The 24906-nt window shown below is 34.5% G+C and overlaps 1 protein-coding gene across 9 annotated transcripts in view; it reads right to left on the bottom strand.

The window, feature by feature from the left end:
• Positions 1–24906, bottom strand: part of ADK (adenosine kinase) — a 491846-nt gene that overhangs the window by 144787 nt on the left and 322153 nt on the right. For all 9 annotated transcript variants that reach the window (XM_089897732.1, XM_022590941.3, XM_089897734.1 and 6 more), the window contains one exon: positions 2004–2174. In XM_089897732.1, the coding sequence (XP_089753858.1) occupies positions 2004–2174 (171 nt within the window). The remainder of the gene's footprint in view (positions 1–2003; positions 2175–24906) is intronic.

The raw sequence follows: 24906 nt of genomic DNA, 5'->3' as shown, positions 1-24906 counted from the left end.
CCAATATTTATTATTCTATAATCCATATTATGACAAATCATCTCAAATATACTATACATCTACTGTTTATTGGTCTGCCATAATAGGTACTACATATCTGTTGAATTCATATGACTAGCAATCATACAAAAAAAGTAAAAAGTTATCCTGACATGACTTGTAACCAGGTAGTAGCTTGTAATTTTACTACTTCCTCTTCTAGGTAGGGAAAAATAATTTCTTTAATAATCTATACAGTACTAAGTTCTAGTCAAACTTTACCAATTTGTAGAATCAATCAATTTTTTAAATTGTGGTAAAATATACATAAAGTAAAATTTTACCACTTTAACAATTTTAAGTGTTAAATTCACTGACATTAAATATATTCACAATGTTGTGCAATCATCACCACTATCCATTTCCAGAACTTTTTTTCATCCCAAATAGAAGCTTTGTACTCATTAAATAACTCCCAACTCCCCTTTTCCCCCAGTGCCTAGTAACCACTATTCTGCTGTCCTTCTTTATGAGTTTTTCTATTCCAGATACTTCATTTCAGAGGAATCCTTACAGGAAAACCCAATAGGTGTCTGCTTGTATCTGCCTTATTTCACTTAACATAATGTTTTCAAGATTCATTCATATTGTACCATGTAACAGAATTCATTCCTTTTAAAGGCTGAATAATATTCCATTGTATGTATATACCAGATTTTATTTATCTATTCATCTGTTGAAGAACATTTGGTTTGTTTCCAACTTGTGGCTATTGTGAATAATGCTGCTAAACATTGGTGTAAAAGCATTTGAATCCCTGCTTTGAAGGTTTTTTGGTTATACCTAGAAGTGGAATTGCTGGATCATATGGTAATAATTCTCTTTTTAACTTTATGAACAACCACCAAATTGTTTTCCACAGCAGCTGCACCATTTTACATTCCCAGCAGCTATGCACAAGAGTTCCCATTTCTCCACATCCTTTCCAGTACTTGTTATTTATCATTTTTTAATTTTGAAAACAGCCATCCTACAGGGTGTCAAGTAATATCTTACTTTGGTTTCATAAGCATTTCTCTAATGATTACTGATGGTGAGCATCTTTTCACATGCTTATTGGCCCTTTGTATTGATATATCTTCTTTGAAGAAATATTTATTTAAGTTCTTTGACCATTTTTAGATTAGGTTGTTTTCTTCTTGTTGAGATGTATTTGAGTTGTTAAGATATATATTCTGGATACTAATCCCTGAACTGATATATTATTTGCAAATATTTTCTACCATCCATGGGTTGTCTTTTCACTTTCCTGATAGTGTCCTTTGATGCACAAAAGTTTTTAATTTTGATGAAGTCCAATTACTTTTTCTGTTGACTGTACTTTTGGAGTTTTTTTAAACAATGAAGACCATTTTGATATCATCAGCATTTTCTGCAAACCTAATTATTCTTGGGCCTCTATTCTTTTCTATTCTTCAATGTCTCTGCCAAACTTTTAGCATTGTTCCCTGGTTCTATAAATGCTTTCCATCTTTTTTACATATGTTTTACAAATGTGAGCTCTTATTAAAGAGTTTTCTGTGTGCTCTCCAATGCTTTTTATTTTTGTTAAGGCTCCTCCTCATTTTCTTTTTAATTAAGGTTATTTGAGGTTGATGTTAAGGGCTAAGGATGAGGGCAAGGGTTGACTGATAAATGTGATGAAAATGTTTTTTATCCTGCTTGTGGTCACAGTCATATGACAGGTATGCATTTGCAAAAGCTCACAGAAATGTATAAGAAGAGTGAATTTTACTACATGTAAATTATAAACCTGAATAACCTAATCCTTTAAAAGATTAATTTTTTACTGTGTAAGAAATTAGTATATTCTGAAGGAAATACTAAAAATACTGAGTTAGAGTGGTCCAAACTGAGGCAGTTTTACTTAATTCTCAAGTACACAGTTTTTATTTATATATTTCTAAACATATACACAAAGAGAAACCAAAACAACCAGGTACTTCAAAAAAAAAATTACTCACCGTCTCATTTCCAAAGAGTATGTCAACATAAGGCATAACTTTCATCAATGATTCCTTGTAGAACTGACTAATAAATGGTGCAGACAGATTCAAAGTGAAAATTCTGTTGTTTTCAGAAGCATGGTGAGCCACTTTTAAAACTGACTCTGGGGAAACTGTGAGAAAAAAACCCTGGATAAAGAAAAAAAGGAAGGGAAATTAGAAATGCTATCTCCACAGAGTCACTCTCAGTGAGAATAAAAGAAACCTATACAAAATACAAAAGCCTATATAATGTAAACCTTAAAAATACAATTATAAAATGCAAGGCAGAAAAAATAATTTGATTAGGAGAAAAGTTTATCACATGAGTACTATATGCTTGATATATGCCATTACATTAGAGAATAAGACATTATTTATTTCATATTAGATTTGTATATTCAATACTGAAAGAATTCTAGGAATCTACATAAGAAAAAATATTTGAAAGGTCTCATTCAGGACAATAATTACTTTTAAATCAGACAAATAGTAATGAAGGCAGATTAGATCCTTACAGCTTCTTACAAACAGTTTGGATTCTTATTGTCAGGAAAGCTATATTTAAAAATACTATTTATCTTAAACATTAGTAAGTCTTTTAAAATATATATTTACGCTTTCTAGATGCAAGAAAGTATAAGCAAAGACATGGATGCTTATATGGAAATCTGGTTTGGATGATGTGCAAGGAAATGAAGGAGTACACAAAGCGCAAAAGAAGATAAAAGTTTGAAAGCCCAGCTTAGTTAAGAACACGAAGGGCCTTGAGTGGCAGTTCAGGAGTCTATTAGGTGGAGTGGGGATGAAGGGTAATGAAGTTTTCCTTGAAAGAAGGGAATAACAAGCTTAATAGGAGAATTCAAGGGAAGGTTACTCTGGACAGCAACAGTCAATAAAAGCCTGCTTTTGGCTTTGTAAAAGGAAATCATACTGGGAGTATTACATACTGGACTTAGCAATTGTTTAAGATGTGGGAGACAAAGAAAAAAGAGTCAAAAGATTACTAAGGTTTAAAATCTGGTTCTACTATTAATAGAAATAGAAAAATCCAGGAATTCCCTGGTGGTCCAGTGGTTAGGACTCTGCGCTTCCAATGCAGGGGGCACAGGTTTGATCCCTGGTCCGGGAACTAAGATGCCACATGCTGCGTGGCACGGCCAAAAAACAAAAAAACAAAGAAAAAAAAATAGAAAAATACAGAACAAGATCTGGCTTAGACGTCAAAGAGAGTGTTTAGTTGTGGTCATACTACATTTGAGGTGTTAAGGGACTTCCAAATATATCAGAAAGCTGGACTCAGGAGAAAGGCCATGGAAGAAGGTGATGGTAAAAGAGGAGTTGTAATTACCAAGAAAGAAAAGGTAGAAAAAGAAGAGGGCAAAGGACAGAATAGAGGAGAACCAAAATCAGGGGACAGAGGAAAGGAAAAAAGTAGAGTACAAGAGGAAGGCACACAAGAAGAACAGAAGCCATGACAGAGAAACCCAACAAGGGAAACTTTAAGAAGATACTTAAAGGCACCGAAGCTATCAATGGGTAGACAGGAAAGGACTGAGCCAAAATCACAGGATTTGATGGTTAGGAGAAAGTACTTAAGGTATGAAGGTAAAAACAGACAGTTGTTTAAAAAGGAATGGTGAGAAAGTAAGGGTAAAGATAAATTATTTGGGGAGTTTTATCAGTGAATAATAATAGAATCATCTAAAATTCACTGAGCAATTCTTACAATCCAGGCACTATACTAAAAGCTCAATGTATATCAACTTAGTTATCATTTTTTCCTTACATAAACCTATGAGGTGGATACTGTTATTATTCTCTTTTTATGAATAAAGAAGGCAAGATAGGAAAGTTAAGAAAGGTTTCCCAGATCCTACAGCTTATGTGTGATGGAGTTTGAATTCAAGTGACTCCAGAGATAATTACCCTAGTTTTAGTAGATAACAGAGAAGAAAAGAGCAAAAAGATAATTTTAGTGGCAGAAGGGGAGTAGGAGAGTTGTTTTTAAGAACAGGGAAAGTTTAAGCATTTCTGCTCTTCAATGAAGGATCTACTGGAGAAACAGAAGAATGAAAAAGCAAGAGAGGGAGGGTAATTAGAGCAAGGAACCAGAGGAAGTAGGGAAATGGGAACGAGAAAAGGAGAAGAGCTACCTTATGTTAGAAATAACCATCAAAGTGTAAAGGAAACTTCTTTTAAAAGTTACAAAAGAGCTATTGAAATATTCCCTTATAGCTGAGGGACTAACCACTTCTATCTTGCAAACTCAAAGAGTTTAAAGAGAAACAAGATTTTTTTTCTATTATTTTCAAACTTCAAAATGAATATTAAAAGAACACTAAAAAATTAATTTTCTGTCAGGAGTCATGTGTACTGGGATCCACCTTTGAAGGGTTTCTTGCGCTTACAAATTCTGAAATATTAAGAGAATTTTATACTATAATTGTCTCTTACTAAAGTACTGCTAATGAAATTCTAATAAAAACGTTTTCCTATCACAGTAACATAAAATTTTCTCATCATTTAAAAATTCTAAGCCATTAATTCTTTACCAATATTCAACTGTTCTAAAAGGAAACAAGTCTTAGTCTTAGGTAACATCATTTAATGTTTTCATCTTACTTTTTAAACCAAATACCATGTCACTTGCAAACTATGAGCATCCAAGCTGCTCTGCTATTTATGTCACTTGGAGAATTAAAATGAACAGTTTCTATAGCATCTTGTCTCCATAGTAATATGTATGTACTTGCTTTTTAGTCTTTCATTTAATGAGGAGAGTTTAAAGCTCCCCCCTCCCCCTGTTTCTCCCCAAACTGTTTCAGCATGAAATAAAAACCTCCCAGAGCTAGCATTCTGCCAGCTGTGGATTAACCACAGACAGCCATAGAATGGTTTACATAAATAGTAACCTGGTCAAATAATTAGGCTTCTCACCAACTTCAGACTGAAAATTTGATCTGTGCTAAAATACATCTGATTGTAATTTAAGGTACAGAACAGTATGCCCCAGAGTCTAAATCTGGCCTCATTCCAAATGTGTATGTTGTATGTGTGTTTTACTTTAAAATGCAACACAAAAGAATTGTGATGTGGACAGTAGAACTTCCATTTTCTTAATTTTACAAAGAATACACAAAAAACCATCAGCTTTTAACTGAGGCAAATTCACAATTTAAATTAATTCCATTTTTGAATGGTTTCTTGTTTTTCTTTAAGTAAATATTTAATATTTAAACAATTTAGGATTTGTGCTTAAGAGTGCACAGACTTAAAATCGATGCCAACCATAATTTTTCTTTCTCGATTTATATCCTTTGCTAGGCCACATGTTCCAGACCATCATATCACCAAAACAAAACTGTTACAAAAATTTTTTTTTCAAGTAACAGGTTTGTAATAAAAACAGGCCAATAATTTATAGAGCTGTACTTTAGAAAAATACTCTATATAATCAACAAAAATCTTGAAATTTTCAAAATAGGGATTTCAGTAGATACAAGAGTTAGCGCTGCTACTCTTTGGCCCTAGGACCAACGAAAAGCAAAGTAGATTCTAACACTTAGAGATTGGATAATATTAATCAGAATTGAGGGTGAAGTGAGACAATTTTATCCATTAAAATGGAAACTGAAACAGAAAAAAAAGGCAGGAATAGGAGGAAAGGGGAAAGACCAAGACAGAGCCAAAGAACCATTTTTATCAGAGCCAGACTTAAAGCTTGGAAATCTCAAGTACGTACATTTCTCATTCAGCCACGCTGAGGATTTCTCAGGGTAGTTTAAACATGGGGGAATGTAAGTAATTGAAATATTTAAAATACTAAAAGAAAAGACAAGAAACTGTTCATTTCAAATCACATCAAAAACAAAATACCAAAAAAACCCAAAATAACAAAATACCCAGGAATAAACTTAACCAAGGAGGTAAAAGACCTACACTCTGAAAACTATAAAACACTGATGAAGGAAACTGAATATAATACAAAAAAAAAGGAAAGATAGTCTGTGCTCATGGATTAGAATAATTAAAATCGTCAAAATGTCCATACTACCCAAAGCAATCTATAGATTCATTGCAATCTCTGTCAAACAACCCGCAAGGCATTTTCCACAGAACTAGAACAAATAATCCTAAAATTTATATGGAACTACAAAAGACCCTAAATTGCCAAAGCAATCTTGAGAAAGAAGAAGAGAGCAGGAGGAATCATGAGCCCTGTCTTCAGACTATACTACAAAGCTACAGTCATCAAAACAGTATGGTACCGGCACAGAAACAGACACATAGATCAATGGAACAGAATACAGGGCCCAGAAAGAAACCCATGCACTTATGGTTAATTAACCTATGACAAAGGAGGCAAGAGTATACAGTGGAGAAAAGACAGTCTCTTCAATGAGTGGTGCTGGGAAAACTGGAGAGCTACATGTAAAAGAATGAAATTAGAACATACTCTAACACTGTATACAAAAATAAACTCAAAATAGATTAACTTAAATGTAAGACTGGATACCAAAAAACTACTAGAGAAAAACAAAGGCAGAATACTCTTTGACATAAATCACTGCAATATTTTTTGGATTTGTCTCCTAAAGCAAAGGAAATAAAAGCAGAAGTAAACAAATGGGAATTAACTAAACTTAAAAGCTTTAATACAGCAAAGGAAACCATTGACAAAACGGAAAGACAACCTACTGAATGGAAAAAGTTTGCAAATGATATTACTGATACGGCATTAATATCCAAAATGTTATATAAAGACCTCATACAGCTCAATATCAAAAAAATAAGCAATCCGATTTAAAAAATGGGCAGAAGATGTGAATAGACATTTTTCTAAAGAAGATATGCAGATCTACAGGCACGTGAAAAGATGCTCAATACTGCAAATTATTAGAGAAATGCAAATCAAAACCACAATGAGATATCACCTCACATCTGTCAATATGGCTATCATCAAAAAGTCTACAAAGAACAAATATTGGCAACGATGTGGAGGGAAGGAAGACTTGTATACTGTTGGTGGGAATGTAAATTAGTACAGCCACTATGGAAAACAGTATGGAGGTTTCTCAAAAAACTAAAAATACAATTACCATATGATCCTGCAATTCCAGAGCTGGATATATATCTGAAGAAAACAAAAACACTAATTCGAAAAGATAAATGCACCCCAATGTCCACAGCAGCATTATTTACAATAGCTAAGATATGAAAGCAACCTAAGTGTCCATCAACTGATGAATGGATAAAGATTACTCAGCCATAAAAAGGGATGAAATTCTGCCATTTGCAACAATGTGGACAGACCAAGTGAGAATTATACTTAGTGAAGTAAGTCAGACAGAGAAAGACAAATATTCTATGTTATCACTTATATGTGGAATCTAAAAAATAAAACGAATGTAATAACAAAACAGAAACAGACATGCAGATATCAAAACACAACAGTGATTACTGGTGGGGAAATGGAAGGGGGGAGGGTCAAGACAGGGATATGGGATTAAGAGATACAATCTACTATGTATAAAATATATAGAGGGCTTCCCTGGTGGTGCAGTGGTTGAGAGTCCGCCTGTCGATGCAGGGGAAACGGGTTCGTGCCCCTGTCCGGGAAGATCCCACATACCGCGGAGCAGCTGGGCCAGTGAGCCATGGCCGCTGAGCCTGCGCATCCAGAGCCTGTGCTCCGCAACGGAAGAGGCCACAACAGTGAGAGGCCCGCATACCGCCAAAAAAACAAATACAAAAACAAAAAACAAACATCAGTAATTTACTGGGCTTCCCTGGTGGCGCAGTGGTTGAGAGTCTGCCTGCCGATGCAGGGGACACGGGTTCGTGCCCCAGTCTGGGAAGATCCCACATGCCGCGGAGCGGCTGGGCCCGTGAGCCATGGCCGCTGAGCCTGCGCGTCCAGAGCCTGTGCTCCGCAACGGGAAAGGCCACAGCAGTGAGAGGTCAGCCTACCGTAAAAAAAAAAAAAAAAAATATATATATATATATATGTATATATGTATATAGGCAAGTACATATTTTACATCACAGGGAAATACTGCCATTGTTTTGTAATAACTTTAAACGAAGCATAATCTATTAAAATATATAATCACTATGTTGTACACCTGAAACTAATGTAATATTGTAAATCAACTATACTTCAATTAAAAAAAATACATAAAATATAAAAAAAAGAAACGTGGTAGTAACTTGATTATGAAGAAAAGTTGGTGAAATTAATACATTAATACCGCTGATGGGAGTGAAACTGACACTTGTTCCAGAAAATAAGTTGAAAATACACACGAGGAGCTATAAACAAATTCATATTCTTTGACCCAATAATTCTACTACTTAGAGTCTACTTTAAGGAAATAATCCAAAATATGGAAAATATTCATTTAGGAATATATCAGTATACTATTTATCTGACTGAAAACCTGGGAACAATATATTCAATAATAGAGGAATAAATAGTCAAGTAAGAACTGGCATATATACCCGTTCTAAACCTGGCTACTGATCATTTATTTTTTTAAAAAATATTTATTATTTATAAAATCTTTATTTATAGCTCTGCATTTATTGGGTGTTTCCTTATGCCAGGCGCTGTGGTAAACACTTTACAGCCTATCTTTCCTTTCACGTATCTATGGTCTTTAAGAGGTGGGAGCTCTTGTTTCTTTTTTTTTGTCTGCGCCACGTGGCATGTGGGATCTTAGTTTCCCAACCAGGGATTAAACCCACACCCCCTGCATTGGAAGTGCAGAGTCTTCACCACTGGACCGCCAGGGAAGTCCCTGGCTATTGATCATTTAAAATGTGGCTAGTGCAACTGAAGACCTGAATTTCAAATTTTATTTAATTGTAATTTAAATGTAAAAAGCCACATGTAGCCAATGAGCGCATGGAATGTGGTTAGTGTGACTGTGGAACTGAATTTTAATTTAATTTAATTGAAAAAAATCAAAATGGAAGGAATGTAAAATATTTTTCTGCTAAACACAATTTTATTGTTTTGGTAGGCTACATTTCATTTTGACTGTTGACAATTTAGTGACTGAGCTGTGTTATAAATGTAAAACAGACACCAATTTCAAAGACAGTATAAAAAAAGAATGTTAAAATATAATTAATTTTATATGATTACATGTTGAAATGAGAATTATTTTAGATATCTGAAGTTAAATAAAATATATTGTTAACATTAACTTTAGCTGTTTCTTTTTACTTTTTTAATGTTGCTACTAGAAAATTTAAAATTGTTTATGTGGCTTGTTTTATATTTCCATTGGATAGTGCTATTCTAGAGAATACTTTGAAGATAATAAAAGTGATGATTATGAAAATAAGTGGCAAAGTGGAAAATGTTTATAATACACAAATGTTAAATGAAACGTAAGATATACAAGTAGTATGTACAAAATATGGTTATAAACTATATTAATAGGAAAAGAAAACTGGAAGAGAATATACCAAAAGCAAAAATGCTTAAATTTCAGTAGAAAAATTATGGATAATTTTAATATTTTTATTTTTCAAATTTCAGTGAAGTGGTTTGATTACTCTCTGATAAAAATTATTTAAAAGATAAAAATATTTTGTTCACTTGAATTAAATCTTTGTTCAAAGAAAAGATGTTTATAAATAGTGAGAAGTTTAGTTCAAAAAACAAGAGTAAGAACAGATCAAGAGCTGGGAGTAAGTCTATTATTTCTTCAAGTAGATAGATGGCTTAAAAAGGAACAAACTAAATATGAAGTGACTTTAGTAAATATAAACCACTATTCATAGAAGCAAAAGAGAAAATAAATAAGAATGTATAGTAACAGAAAAATATTTGGACAACTAGAGAACCCCACTAAACCTCGACTATAACTGATGAGAGATGGCTGAGAGTACCAGATGGTGTATCTCAAGATGTACCACAGTTGTCTATTCTAAAGAACATAATTAGTATGTTTTCCATGCCATAGTAATACTAGTCAAGACAATGGGTTGAGAGAAAGAATAAATTAGAAGCCCAAAGTAACAAATACAAAAACCATATAGCAAGTTTTCTTCCCTTTAATGAGTCGTACATGTTTTGCAAATCTCTCATAGAGTATAAAATCTATTTCCTTGTAGGAGTGTGAGGATCAAATACGATTTTTTTTTTTTTTTGGCTGCGTTGGGTCTTTGTTGCCGTGCGTGGGCTTTCTCTACTTGCGGTGAGCACGGGCTACTCTTTGTTGAGGTTTGTGGGCTTCTCATTGTGGTGGCTTCTCTTGTTGCAGACACGGGCTCTAGGCATGCGGGCTTCAGCAGTTGTGGCTCACGGGCTCTAGAGCGCAGGCTCAGCAGTTGTGGCACATGGGCTTAACTGCTCCATGGCATGCAGGATCTTCCCAGACCAGGGCTTGAACCTGTGTCTCCTGCACTGGCAGGCGATTCTTAACCACTGTGCCACCAGGGAAGCCCCAAATGTAAATTATTATAAAACATACTTCCTATTTGCTTGTAAGGAAAATGACTTTGACAGACATTAAGATAATGTATAAATTGTTTACTATTACCATGTTATGATATGCACTACTTCATAGTAATGACAGCAAAAGAATCACTACAAGAAGAAAGCCAGAACAAATATACTAGTGATGCCGTAATGCTTATGTTACCACTGACTGAATATAATGCATCAGTGGAAGAGGATAATTCACCTAGATCTTCCTGCCTGTGTGGCTCGTTTTGGAAGCATCAATGAAATCACCTATTCCACATATATTTTAATCTTTTTCAGGATTAAAAAACCTGCAATCTTACCTATACCATGAACATAGATGTCAGCTTTTCTTCCATCCGAAATAAACACCTCAAAAAGCATGTAATAGGAGGCAGCAAGACATAGTAGAAAGAAGATGGGTTTTAGGGGGACATACACGAGGATATTTATCACAGCTTTGCTGAAAAGGGAGTGTGAGGCATTCTGGGAGTCTATTTCTAGGGGAAAAGATACAGAAAATGTGGTGAATGCACACTATTATATAAAGATTTAAAGTAATATATTAGAAACATATACATCATATTGTATATAGTTCATCCTTTTATGTGTTCTGTATAATGTACACACATGTGCGCATACCTAAAACATCATGATACACTTTTCAAGGATGCAGGACACATATCGAACACATTGGAGTACCCATGGTGGGGAGGAGAATAGGATTAGGGATCAGGAATGATAGGAAAAACTAAAATAATAAGAGAGGAGCCATACCTAAGCCATATAATAATAATCCGTCAGGATCTGAGATGGATTCACTCAATTCTCAGCACCACAGAGTTTAAACAAACTAGTATACTTATTTTTAACAGTTTTGCCAGTCTTGGTACTTATTAGATACATGACTTGTGCTATGTAACTTCCCTACGTCTCATTGTTCTCATCTAAAAAATGGGAATAGTAATGGCTATTAAGGTTGGTGTGAAAATTAAATGAATGCTTAATACAATGCCTGGTATGTAGCATGCACTCCATACATATTAACACTGTATTAACATTATTTCTGTAGTAATATCAAAAGCATTAGAACGTTTTGTTTTTCCATTAATGTTGAGTTCTATGTTATAGCTCTTAGTTCTAATGCTTATCAAAATTATGTTTAACTTGAATATAGAGCTTGGTATTTCCTTTGAAATACAAATACATAAAACAAGATCCATCATTCCCTTTCCAAAAGCTCTCCCTGCCTCCTCTCTCTCCTTGATTTAATCATCCTATATCCTGCTGACAGATTAATCACCCTAATCACTCTTATTTTACTAGTAAATTAAATCCAAATGCCTCACACCCCAGCATTCAAAGCTCTCCACAATAGTACTCCAATGTACAGAGCACACCAGCTGTAACCTCTATTACTCTACAATGTATGTCCTTGCTTCAGTCATACAGAATGATTTGCTTCCCCCCAAATATATCTTCTGAGTCTTTATGTTAGTTAGTTTCTTCTATCTGAAATATCCACTACCTCCACCTGTTGGAATTTCACCCCTCCATCAAGGTCCACTTAAAATCGAACTTTCATCCCACAAAGTCTTACTGCATTCCCACTAACACATGTATTCGTTCTTCTTTGAACTTCCGTAATATGTATTATGAAATAAATAACCATGAGTATTTATTTTATTAATATAAGCATCTTGCATTTGTCTTACCTCCCAAACTTCACTGTAACCTTAAGGGCAAGAGTAGTTTTTATTTTTATGTTTGCTACAGCACAAAGAACAGTGTACAGTGTACAGATAATTTTAAAATATCTGATTAAATTCTTACTGAGATTCTACATAAATTCCCAAGTAACTGAAATGCTATTTTGTTTTTGTTATTTTTCTTTTCTTTTTAAATTTTTATTGGAGTATAGTTGATTTACAGTGTTTTGTTAGTTTCAGGTGTACAGTAAAGTGAATCAGTTATACATGTATATATATCCACTTTAGATTCTTTTCCCATATAGGTCATTACAGAGTATTGAGTAGAGTTCCCTGTGCTATACAGTAGGTCCTTATTAGTTATCTATCTTATATATAGTAGTGTGTATATGTCAATCCCAATCTCTCAATTTATCCCTCCCCCCTTCCCCCCCAGTAACCCCATGTTTGTTTTCTACATCTGTGACTCCATGAAATGCTATTTTGGGGAAAAAAAAAAGGACTGCTGCATTTTCACATGTTAAAGGAAGAGTATATTTATTTTAGAGTTGGACAACTCTCTAGCTCAAAGAATCAACTTTCTCAGTTCACAGCACCCTTAGTGAATAAGTAACTTTTACATGGTGCCCTAAGAAATACCTAACAGTTCTATTTTTTGTAACAGTCAGGTCTGAGCAACTTAGTAAGTACTGATAATCTTAACAACTTAATACCTGGTTTGAAAAAATAATGTATATAAACTGAAAAAAAATTTTTTTTACTTCATTCAAAAACCACAACACTTACTAATGGGATACGGTGCTGATGATGGGCACTGCACAACTCTTCAAGCCTTGGATTCTAACTGAATAGTGCAGCCCTCATTTCCTGTTCTGCACTGATTTTCAGGATTTTTTTTTTTAATCACAGCAACCATTCCCAAAGATAGGACATCATCCCAAAGGAATGCATCACAATCTGATATTGAAGATATGCATTACCCTGATATATAAAATACCCTATGGAACTCTTTTGAGTTTGTTGCAGGACCGTAGGGTGTCTCAGTGTACAGTCTGGGAACTGTGGCTCTAGTTGAAGAAAATACCGTGATAAGCATTTTTATTTGAGAGAGCTAAAGCCCTTCTTGGGCATGATTCATAGTATTTAGAAAATGTCAGTAATTGACTCTGCATGAGACAACATAAGTAAATCGGAGTATAAGGGTGGCACTCTGGAGAGCAGAGGTAAGAGGATTTTATGAAGAGATGGACCCCAATTAGATGATAGCAATGGGTACCCTGAAGGTAAAATATGGCCAATGAAAAACTGCCTTTGGCTGGGATGCCCTAACAACTTTGGTAATGCTGATACCTAGTAAACAATTTTAATTTGTTTCTTATCCTATATAATGTTATAATCTTTCTCCATTAACTTAAACCTTCCATAAAAATTAGTTCTTCACTTCCCAAACAAATATGTACAATTTTCTGTTCTGCTCAATGAAGTCTGAATCTAAGAATTATTAACTCTTTGTCCCCAAATCAAATGTCCTATCAATTACATCTTTAGAAATTCTTACAACTATACTCTTTCCCATTAATATGTATACAACATTAGTATTAATCTTCCATTAATACAACCCTCATTTGCCTTGTAAACATTACTGCAAGAGTTTCCTGCTTTGGCAAAGTTCCTTTGCTGAAAAACCTTAAATGGCTCATTTCCTAAACAATACAGCTCAAATTTCTGACATGGCATCAAAAACCCTGTAATTATGACAGTAATCTATCTTGTCTACATTTTCTCTGATGATCCACCTTCAAGAAACTTTTACACTGACCACACAGAGCTTCTAGCTACCTTAAGCACAAATTCTATATTTCCCTATATCCTCTGCTTTGCTGGCAATATTTATTCACTCTGTAGAATCTGTTCTTCACCTTCCACTTGGACAACAAAAGCAAAGATTGCCAAATGTTTTCTGTTAAAGGCCCAATAGTAGGTATTTTAGATTTGTAGGTCATATGATCTCTACTGCAACCACCCAACTCTGCTGTTTTAGTACTAAAGTGGGTATATACAATACATAAAAGCATGAGCATGACTGTGTTCCAATAAAACTTTATTCACAAGAACAGACAGTGAGCCAAATCTGGCCCAGGTGACATATTCTGCTGACCCATGAACTGAAGGAAAAGAAGGAAATACATACTACCAAGTAAAAATACCGCTCAGATAAAAGGAATATTGAAGAGAAAAATTAATAGGAAATCCAATATAGTATGATAATGACAGTTAGCTTCTTCAAAAGAATAAAGGGCATGAAGAAATTGAATGTCAAAGTGGGCTTAGAGAGGAGAAAACAATATACAGTTGATCCTTGAGCAACAAGAGTTTTAACAGCACAGATCAACTTATACGTGGATTTTTTCCCAATAAATACATGTGAAAGTACTGCATGATCCCCAGTTGGTTGAATCCATGGATACATATGCATGCATGTGGAGGGTCAACCGTAAAGTGATATGCAGGGTATATTTTTTAATTTTTATTGGAGTATAGTCGATTATATGCAGGTTTTTGACTACATGGGTTGGCACCACTAAACTCCTACATTGCTCAAGGGTAAACTGTAATTATATTTCCTGATGTCCTCCCCTGAAATGAGAACACAGACTATTTTGAGGCTAGCACTAAATCAACACAAGTTACTTACACTTGAGTAGAAGACTCAATCTCCAAGGGATACAAGTTATCTTGTTTTCGTAGTTGCTGCTCTCTATCTCCACCCCTCAACCCCACTCAATGCTTCTCCCTAGGTGCCTCTGAAGATAACTGTTGAAAACAGACCCTCTATCTGCCATAAGCTAGGCAGAAACACTTATATAATTTTTATACCCTAAGCGTTCTTCTCTGTTGGAGAAACAAAAATTCTCAAGTGGTAGAAAGCTAACCAATTGTTTGAAGGCTTTTTTTTTTTTTTTTGTGGCCACCCCACGTGGCATGTGACATCTTACTTCCCTGACCAGGGCTTGAACCCACAACCCCTGCATTGGAAACACTGAGTCTTAACCACTGGACGACCAGGGAAGTCCCTTTGAAGACTTTTTTGAACTTTCAGAAATGAATCATAATCATGGTAGAACCAAAGGGTTCACAAACCAGACAACTGTGGACTAGAATTAAAATATATGCCTTTTTTGATGTATTGCAGAGAATCCTCTTTTAACTCAAGCTCTGGCCTGCTTTTTGGCAAATTACTGAAACAAACACATGCTGTTCCTGCATTTTTAATAAGTGGCACAAATGAAGCTATGTTTCTTTGTTGTTTTTTTTATGTATAAGTGACAACTGGAGTAGTATTTCCCCTAAAATATCTAAAATAGTAGCAGATAATAGAGCTGCATGTCATAGCTTAAAAAAAAAGTGACTGGACTAGAAATTCAAGATTTCAAATGCTGGTCTAGGTTTTGGACAAGCTACCTTGAAATACTTGAGTGATATATTTAATCTTGATGAACTTCAGTTTCTTCATGACAGGAGAATGGGTGGATCATCTTGAGAAGCCCCTCCATCTCAAAAATTCTGGAATTCAGTTAGGTTTTAAGTTAACTGATTTTTTTCCCAATTGAGATGAAATTTACATAAAACAAAACTAATCATTTTAAGGTGAACAATTTCATGTGGTCATATTCATAATGTTGTACAACCATCACCTCTATCTAGTTCAAAAGCATTTTCATCACCCCCCAAAAAGAAACCCCATAGCTATTAAGTTACTCCACATTGTCCCTAGCTCCTGGCAGCTACCAATCTGTTTTCTGTTTCTGTGGATTTACCCATTCTGGATATTTCAAATAAATGGAATCATACATTATGTGATCTTTTATGCCTGGCTTCTTTCACTTAGCATAACATTTCTGAAGTTCATTCATATTGTAGTACATAGTAGATTTATTCCTTTTTATGGTCGAATAATATTGCATTGCACGGATATACCACAGTGTGTTTATCTATCTGGCTATGGACATCTTTTTTTGTTTCCATATCTGATTTTTTTCCTGTGAATTAAAGTTAATACAATTGTACATTCATGCTGTGGTGGTAACAACTTCCACATTATTTGTTTGACTGCTTTTCTCAGTTGACTCTTTCATAATACAAACACAAAGGCACAATCCAAAGGACACTTACCTTTATAATAGCTTTAAACAAATGTGAAGAACAAATTTTAAGTATTAAACAAGATATTTGAATATGGAACAACTTGAATATATTTTCATTAAAGAAAATATTTCTACTTTTCAACACTGTCTCATTTTGATGATTTTTAAAATAATTTTGGAAGCAATAAATAACATAAAAAACATGTACATATTGAAGTTGTACTTTAAAAAAGATCTGGGGGCTTCCCTGGTGGCGCAGTGGTTGAGAGCCCACCTGCCGATGCAGGGGACACGGGTTCCTGCCCCGGTCCGGGAAGATCCCACATGCTGCAGAGCGGCTGGGCCTGTGAGCCATGGCCGCTGAGCCTGCGCGTCTGGAGCCTGTGCTCTGCAGTGGGAGAGGCCACAACAGTGAAAGGCCCGCGTACCGCAAAAAAAAAAAAAAACACAAAACAAAACTGAAGGGATATTCTGAGGGAGGGTGTCCCTTTTATCCAGAAATTGACAACTCTTAGTGAGCCACAAATGCAACTTATAACTTGTGATTCATGTAACAAATTAACTGAGGATTTACTGAAAAATTAAAAAATATAAAATTCTATCTAAGATAGAAAAGTTTATGAAATACACAAACCAGGCTCTGAAAGAGAAGGAATAGAGAACACAAGTGATCTGTAAGAAACTACAGTGAGATGGTTGTTCTTTTGGGTCATATTTTATCTTGAAGTGATCTTTTAGTTGTTACTTAATGTAATGCAAAGTAGTGATTTCTCTCCCTTACTACTGGACACAGTCGTTTTAAATCTGAGCTCAAAAATGGAGAAAATGCAACTATGCAAAAATAAACAATTGCCTGTTTATTTCTATAAAAGTATTACTTTATAAATGGAAAATGACTAAGCTGAAAGCTATTGCTTTATCATTCTGAGTGGTCAGTGTTTCTGTTTTTGATAAAAGCCAAATTTCAAACCATTTTCTGTGACATAGAAAAGAGCTAAACTGTCAGTAAATGCACTTATATTGACTCTGACATTTTCTTCTTAGGTGCTTCCAGCATGTCGAAAGGAGAGGATTGCTTTTAGACTTGAATAATTTCTTTATTGCTGAAGCCAACCCTGATTGCTGCCAGATTAGTATCTATCCACTCATAACAGTAGCACAAGAAGTCAAAAAGGTATAGATAGCCCTTACTGCTAGATATGAAAGCTTCAGGACATTAGAAGCTTTGGATGTTAATTATCTTATTTTACAGATATCATATATCACTTATACATTACTTGTCTTCTGGCTGTTATTGTTACATGATTTGATATAATTTTTAAAATAAGAAAACTGACTAAAATGCATATTTAACACTGATATAGGACAGCAGTTCTCAAAGTGTAATTCTCAAATCAGCAGCTTCAGTTATTACCTGGAACTTCCTAAAAATGCAAATTCTTGGTCCTCCCCCAGACCTACTGAAAGAGAAAGCGTGGGAGGGACACAGCAAACTGTTTTCACAAGCCCTCTAGGTGATTTTGATGCATGCTGAAGTATGAAAACCACTGAATTAGAATAATGAAATGCCTACTCATTACCCTTAAGACTTTTATTCCATCACAGAGCAACTCAAAATCTTTATGAAAATGGCAAAAAAGGGGGGCCGCCACAAAATATAAAACTTGGCTGTAGTGGAGGAAAAAGGGTTCTGTTTCTTTGTTCCAAGAGGTAGCGCTGATATTATCTAGATTAAAAAAAAATCAGAATTAGTTTCCCTACAGCTATGGCATTGGCCTGAACACATCCTGCTATTCTGATTTATATATTGGGCATCTCAGTATGAAAACAGGGTTCTGCAGTTAAAAATATTTGATCTATAAACCCATTCTGCAGATATGGAAATTAGAGCCCAGAGAGGTTGCTCTATTTGCCGAAGGTCATACAACTAATGATGTGAGGAGGTAGCTGCACTCCAGTCTACTGACTTGTATGTCTGCTTACTTGTTTATACACTACACAATTCATGTTCCACAATTAATGAGGCAACTTTGAAAAAAAAGGATGAGGGAAAATATAACTCAGAACAGGTTAAGACTGGGTGGGAATGGACCTAGAGACCGTCATACAGAGTGAAGTAAGTCAGAAAGAGAAAAACAAATACCATATGCTAACACATATATATGGAATCTAAAAAAAAAAAAAACAGTTCTGAAGAACCTAGGGGCAGGACAGGAATAAAGATGCAGACGTAGAGAACGGACTTGAAGACATGGGGAGGGGGAAGGGTAAGTTGGGACGAAGTGAGAGAGTGGCATGGACATATATACACTACCAAATTTAGAATCGATAGCTAGTGGGAAGCAGCCACACAGCAAAGGGAGATCAGCTCGGTGCTTAGTCTTTCATTGAAGAATGCACTGATAAATAGACTGAACTTGCTACTGAGGAGTTGCTGAGGACAGCATAGTCTCCTGTATTAATCCGTGTTCAATGTTAAACACCACATGAGAATATTTTAGAAAGTGGCTATTAAAAAGAATGCTTAAACTATAAAATAACTACAAGTAAAAGGAGAAAAATCACCAAATTCCACTGCAAGATTTTCTTATATTCATGCCCCACCACCATTCCACCATGAGGCCTTGTGGAGAGCAAAGGTAGTCTGAGAGAAAATGTTGGGTAAGGAGAAGAAAGCTGGTAACTGGTCCTCAGGTCAATCTAAAACCACTGTCAGAAAGATGATGTCCACCCTAAATATGAAAATATTTAATAGGTATCCAGGCAGATCAGAAGAGGAATTTAAAAGCACAAAAATTTGAAAGGGCACTCTATGAAATGCATACTTTCTAAGGGAGAAAATAGGCAAAAAAGAAGCCCCTTTGGCAATTGAGTCATGAAGAGAATAAGAATCAAAAGGGGCAAAATTTAGGGTTTTGAAAGAGAGCACAAAGCAGGAGAACTCACAATCCCTAATCCCTTCACAAAACAAACCCACTGAAAACAACTCCTGCCCCCCAACCCCCAAACAAATCCACTAATAAATCTGCACTTTGATATACTGATGGAAGAGGACACTATTATACCAGGAGTTATTTAAAGCACCATAATAACACACACACTCTCTCTCTCTGAATAAGAGACAGAGTAACAGATAGCTAGCAAACATCAGAAGTGAAAATCAACACACTTCAACTAAGGAAAATTCCACAAAGGAAAACCAACCATGAAACAAAAGAAAATAACAATTTAGTACCACAAATGGAATTAAGTATACTCAAGCAAGCATCTAAAGATATGAAAACTTACCATAAATCTGAAATTCAAACACTTAAGAACAGAAATAAACAAAAAAAGACTGAATTGAACTCAAGAATGAAAGAGGAAGACAAAGGTTTCTCAAGAAGAATAAATTCAAATGAAAATGTAATAACGGACACCAAAAAACAAAAAAAAACAAAAAAAAACAGGAAAGTAAAAGAGAATGAAAATGAAATAATAAGGAAGTAAAAAGAGACAGAGGAAAATAATGGAAAAGGAAGACAGAAAAAGGAAGAATAACATTCATATTGTGTGAGTCCCTAAAAAAATAATACAAGTGGACAGAATTAATATTTAAACTATAGTTCCAGAAAACTTTTGAAAAATAAGAAAGGACCTGATTCTAGACATTTAAAGAGCCCATTGGAAACCTGGGAAAATTAATAACCAACAATGAGCAACCTAGAGATATATCAGAGTAAAACCATTAGATTTCAAGAATAAAGACAAAATCTTCCAAACATCCAGTCAAATAACTTAAAGGCAAGATAATTAGAGTGGTATGAGACTTTTCAAAACTAACATGTAAAGCAAGGCAACACTAAAACAGCAAATTTTTAAAATCTCAATGAAATAAAGAGTCAATCAAGGATTTTTATATCCAGCTAAGCTGTCCCTTAAATATATTAAGACTACAGAAACACTGTTTCAACACACAGAATTCAGGGAATTCTGTACCCACGAGTCTTTCTGAAAAATTGTTTAGAGGAAGAGTTTTAAAATGGGGGTGAACATTAAAAATATATACATGTACATCTATAACTAAAACAAAAACAGGAATAAATATAAAAGACTAAAGTACACATTTTATATGTTGGGAGAAAGTAGAAATAATGTAACTAACAAACGGAAGAAAAGAGAGAGAAGGAAACAGAATAAACTCAACACAGGTGATAGATGAGAGTTACAGGATACCAATAAAACCAGATAAACCAGACAGTAACAGGTTAAATAAGAGGACTTGGAAAAGAACATTAGAAAATGTGTAAGTATAACAGTAACCACTAAAACCAAAATATAAATAAACTCAATAAATACACACAAAACATTTAATTTTTAATTTACAAACAAAGTTTTGTTTTTTTTCATAGGCAAACTTAATAAGTGAACTGAGTAATAACATTCAAAAAAGTCATTTCTTCTCTCTAGGCAGGACTACACACACTCAATGGGCAACAAACACCACTGTTTCTGGCAAATAGTAGGTGATTCATAAATGTATATGGAAATGAGATAGATCATTGTTTTTGGCAAATGTTAACAGTATGTTAATATTTTATTTTATTAAACTGTTTTTAAAATTTATTTTATTTATTTTTATTTTTGGCTGTGTTGGGTCTTTGTTTCTGCGTGAGGGCTTTCTCTAGTTGTGGTGAGCGGGGGCCACTCCTCATTGAGGTGCGCGGGCCACTCACTGTCGTGGCCTCTCCTGTTGCAGAGCACAGGCTCCAGACACGCATGCTCAGTAGTTATGGCTCACGGGCCCAGTTGCTCCACGGCATGTGGGATCTTCCCGGACCAGGGCACGAACCCGTGTCCCCTGCATCGGCAGGCGGACTCTCAACCACTGCGCCACCAGGGAAGCCCATGGAGTTGGTTTTAAGACAGCATTTCTGATGCCAGAGTATAGACATTTCCTACAGTCTCTTGTCAAAAATTACCTCAAGGGGCTTTCCCGATTTCCTCCATTATCTCTGAAGGACAATGGAGAGAAGGTACGCTAGGAAAGAACTGGAAAGGCTTCAAGTTCAGGAACTCCAAGCATAAAGGAAGATAGGATTCAGGATGAAGTGCTATGCTGAAATCAGGCCAAGGTGAAGGTGGTTATGTGAAAATCTATATACTAAATTGTCAGCCCTTCAGACACTTTTCCTGGCTAGCATTCAGGCTCAAGTTCACCCAAACAGAAAACTGGAGGATCCAATCTACACTGGAGAAACTAAATAGCCCTGGAAAGACACAAATTACCTCTCCCATGAAAAAGCTGTCTTTTATTCCAATACTCTAAGAAGGTCAAAACGTCCCATCTTGTGCAAAGTCTAATGAGTTATTTAATGCATCACTACTAAATGTAAATGGACAACCAAGATTATCAGATACTTGAGAAGAGTCTCCAACAAAAAGTGAAGATATAAAAAGGGGATCCCAATGAACAGAAAAAATGGGGGAAAAAAATCAAGAGAAAAAGAATGAGAACAGTAAAGGGTCATTCCAGGAAGTCGAATTTCTATCACAAATTGCAAAAAGAAAGAATAGAAAAATTGTAGGAAGGAAATTTTAAAAGAAATTACATTTTAAAATTCACCAGAAAAAAAAAATTCACCAGAACTTTCTTATTGTCTAGATTTATAGGAACCAGTAAGTTAACACAATGAATTAAAAGAGACCTATGCCATTACTACTTATCAGGAAATCTTAGAAAACCAGAGATAAAGATAGATTATAAATGCTTTTAGAGAAAAATCAGATCACAAACAATAGCTTAGGAAACAAATGAACTGAGACTTCTCAAAAACAACATTTGAGGTTAGAATACAATACAGCAATTATTTCAACATTCAAAATGAAATATTCTTTCTAGAATTCCATATGCAGCCAAACTATTAATCTAGAGTGACAGTAAATGGTAGAGATTGAAATATTAGGTCTCCAACTATTTATCTCCCTTGTATTTTTCTCAGAAAGTTAACAGAGAATGTGTGCCTTTCAAATAAGAATTTAACTAGGGAAGAACTCACGGGATTCTAGAAACTAAGGATTCAACACAGATCAGAGATGAAAGGAATTTCAGCATGATAGTGAAGGAAAAGTAAAAGCTTGAAGCAGAGAAATGAAGGGCCTCAGAAGCAAGGTCTTCAGGAAAAAAAGAAAAAAAAGTAAAAAATTACTACTACCTTCTTTAAAATATGAAGTATATAGTGTAAAAAGGAAAGAGGTCAAGTATTTTAAAGCCAATCTTTGAATGTAAAAATGTTTATAAAGGCAAGATGGCAAAATCTTAGTAATTGTTGAACCTTAGTAATGGGTAGATGTGGATTCATTATAGAACTTTTGCAATTTTGTGTGTATCTTTGAAAACTTTTGTAATAAAATGAAAATTTAAGGAAATGGAATGCACCAAATGAAATGACATTTTATTTACTTAACAAACACTCATCGAGTATCTTCTGTCTACCAGGCACTGTGAAAAAACGCACTGTATGATCTTTATCTCAGATTAGAACTATCAAGACTTTTATAAATAGCTTAAGTAGTAAAGAAATGTTTTTTCCTTATGCTCATTTTAAGCTGACACAGTGATATTTAACTGATAAAAGCTTACTATTAGAATCCTATGGGGTCATTATTTTGGTGACTCAATGTGTCATATTTTTGAAATAAAAGAAGACATTACATTCCATAGAAGTATACAATTCCTGTAAGTAACAAGTAAAAATTAAAATAGCCACAGATCTACGGGTGCAAATCTGATTGAATATCTGATATCTCAGTGTGTACAATACTACTTCTATCCTAGGAAGCTATCTGTGAGTTAACAGAAAAAAATCAACAGAATTCTCAAGCTAGGGGAAGCTTTGAGGATCATCTTGTTCAACCCTACCAGCAGAAAACTAAGACAAAGATGAACTGAGTGACATGCCCAAGGATAAAACAAAAACAAAAAACTTTGCTATTAGGCAGAGATGAATGGTATTGAAATCTTTGGACTTCTGGATCATTTCAATTAGGAGATCTAGGCTGAGACACTAGATCAAAGATGTTTTTCCTCTTATTTACTGACACTATGAAAATAATTTTAACTATTAGGCTCTGAAGCTTTGTTCTAATTTTGGCAATGTATTCTGGAGATCACATACTGCATAGGGATATAATATCTCTGGTACCATCTAGATATAAAGAGAGAATGTAAAAAGACAAAAAGACTGCATTTTCAACTGCAATTTTCTTCTATATAATTTGTGGCTTTGGTAAATCTCTGACAATATTTTGTGGGTTAACATAGTTCTATACTATCATTAATTATATAACATATACCATATGTTGAACTTATTCAAAGTTACTATGTAAGTATCTTTTCAGAAACACATTGATAAAATCAGTATTGCAATGCATGCATAAAGATTTTATTTTGTCAACCATTTTTATCTAATTTGGAAAATCTTTTCTAATACATTAAAAATGCTTATTTTCTTCCTTATTGAAATATTTTCCAAATATAGATGCTATGAATTTGAAAAGAAGGAATAAAGGGAAGGAATTCTTAAGTATAGAGATTATGATTGGAAAAATGATTCATTTTCAGAATAATTGGTTAAATGCTCTAACATGTTCAAAAATATGGGCTAAAATATTATAATAATAAGATAACATTAATGTGGGCCATTTGTGATCCAAGAAACTTATAAAAACTCAAATCATTTTATATGATTTTTAAACAATCTCTTAGAAGAGCATTTCAAACCCCAGTATATTATTCCTATTTACACAAGACTTTTTCCTTCCTGAACTTTGGTGGTCTCAGTAAGTTATATATATAAGGTGTGTGTTAGGTCTAAAAAAGTAGAATCTGTGAATTCCATTTTGACAAGAGTAAAATGGAAATAGGTTTAATTCTGTGAGTCAGCATTTAGTAGTTATGCACAGAACTTAGGTTGAGCCATCATACTGTGATCCAATTGGAGAACAATCAGAAAAGTATCTATCCTGTTCTGATTCTGGCACAATAATAGCAGCATTTTCAGGACTAGACGTATCCCTGTTTCAAAGTATGACTTAGGAAACAGAATGCTATCAAAAATGGGATGCTTACAGAAAATGAAGTCTTAAAATCAGAATTTAATTCAAATCTAAACATTCTGAAGATTTTCATACACATTTACACACACACACACACACACACACACACACACACACACACACTCTAATCCACTGGATGTACTACATGTATCTGCACCCTTCCCCAACTCATTATCCCAGCTGGCAATGTCTCCTTTCAGCATTTCTCTAATCTTTATCCAAAATTCATGAACTTCCTTTACTGATGCTAATTCATTGAATTTTTCTGAGTAGTATTCTTTTGACACTTACAAACTCTCTGCTAAGTATATCCCTACCTGTTTCTTCAGCTGAAAGCTACGTTTTATATTGTAGAACTCAGTATCTGATTGAAAACATGACTAAGCATATGAGCAGTGTTCTCTATGAACTTTCTATATGAACTTCTAATATAAAACGTATGATTACCT

The sequence above is a fragment of the Delphinapterus leucas genome, chromosome 16 (assembly GCF_059928025.1).
Source record: "Delphinapterus leucas isolate spDelLeu-1000000601 "Yukka" chromosome 16, BTC_Dleu_Yukka2, whole genome shotgun sequence".
NCBI classification, from domain to species: Eukaryota; Metazoa; Chordata; class Mammalia; order Artiodactyla; family Monodontidae; genus Delphinapterus; species Delphinapterus leucas.
Note: the sequence above shows the minus strand (reverse complement) of the source record. Positions and strands in the feature narration are given on the sequence as shown.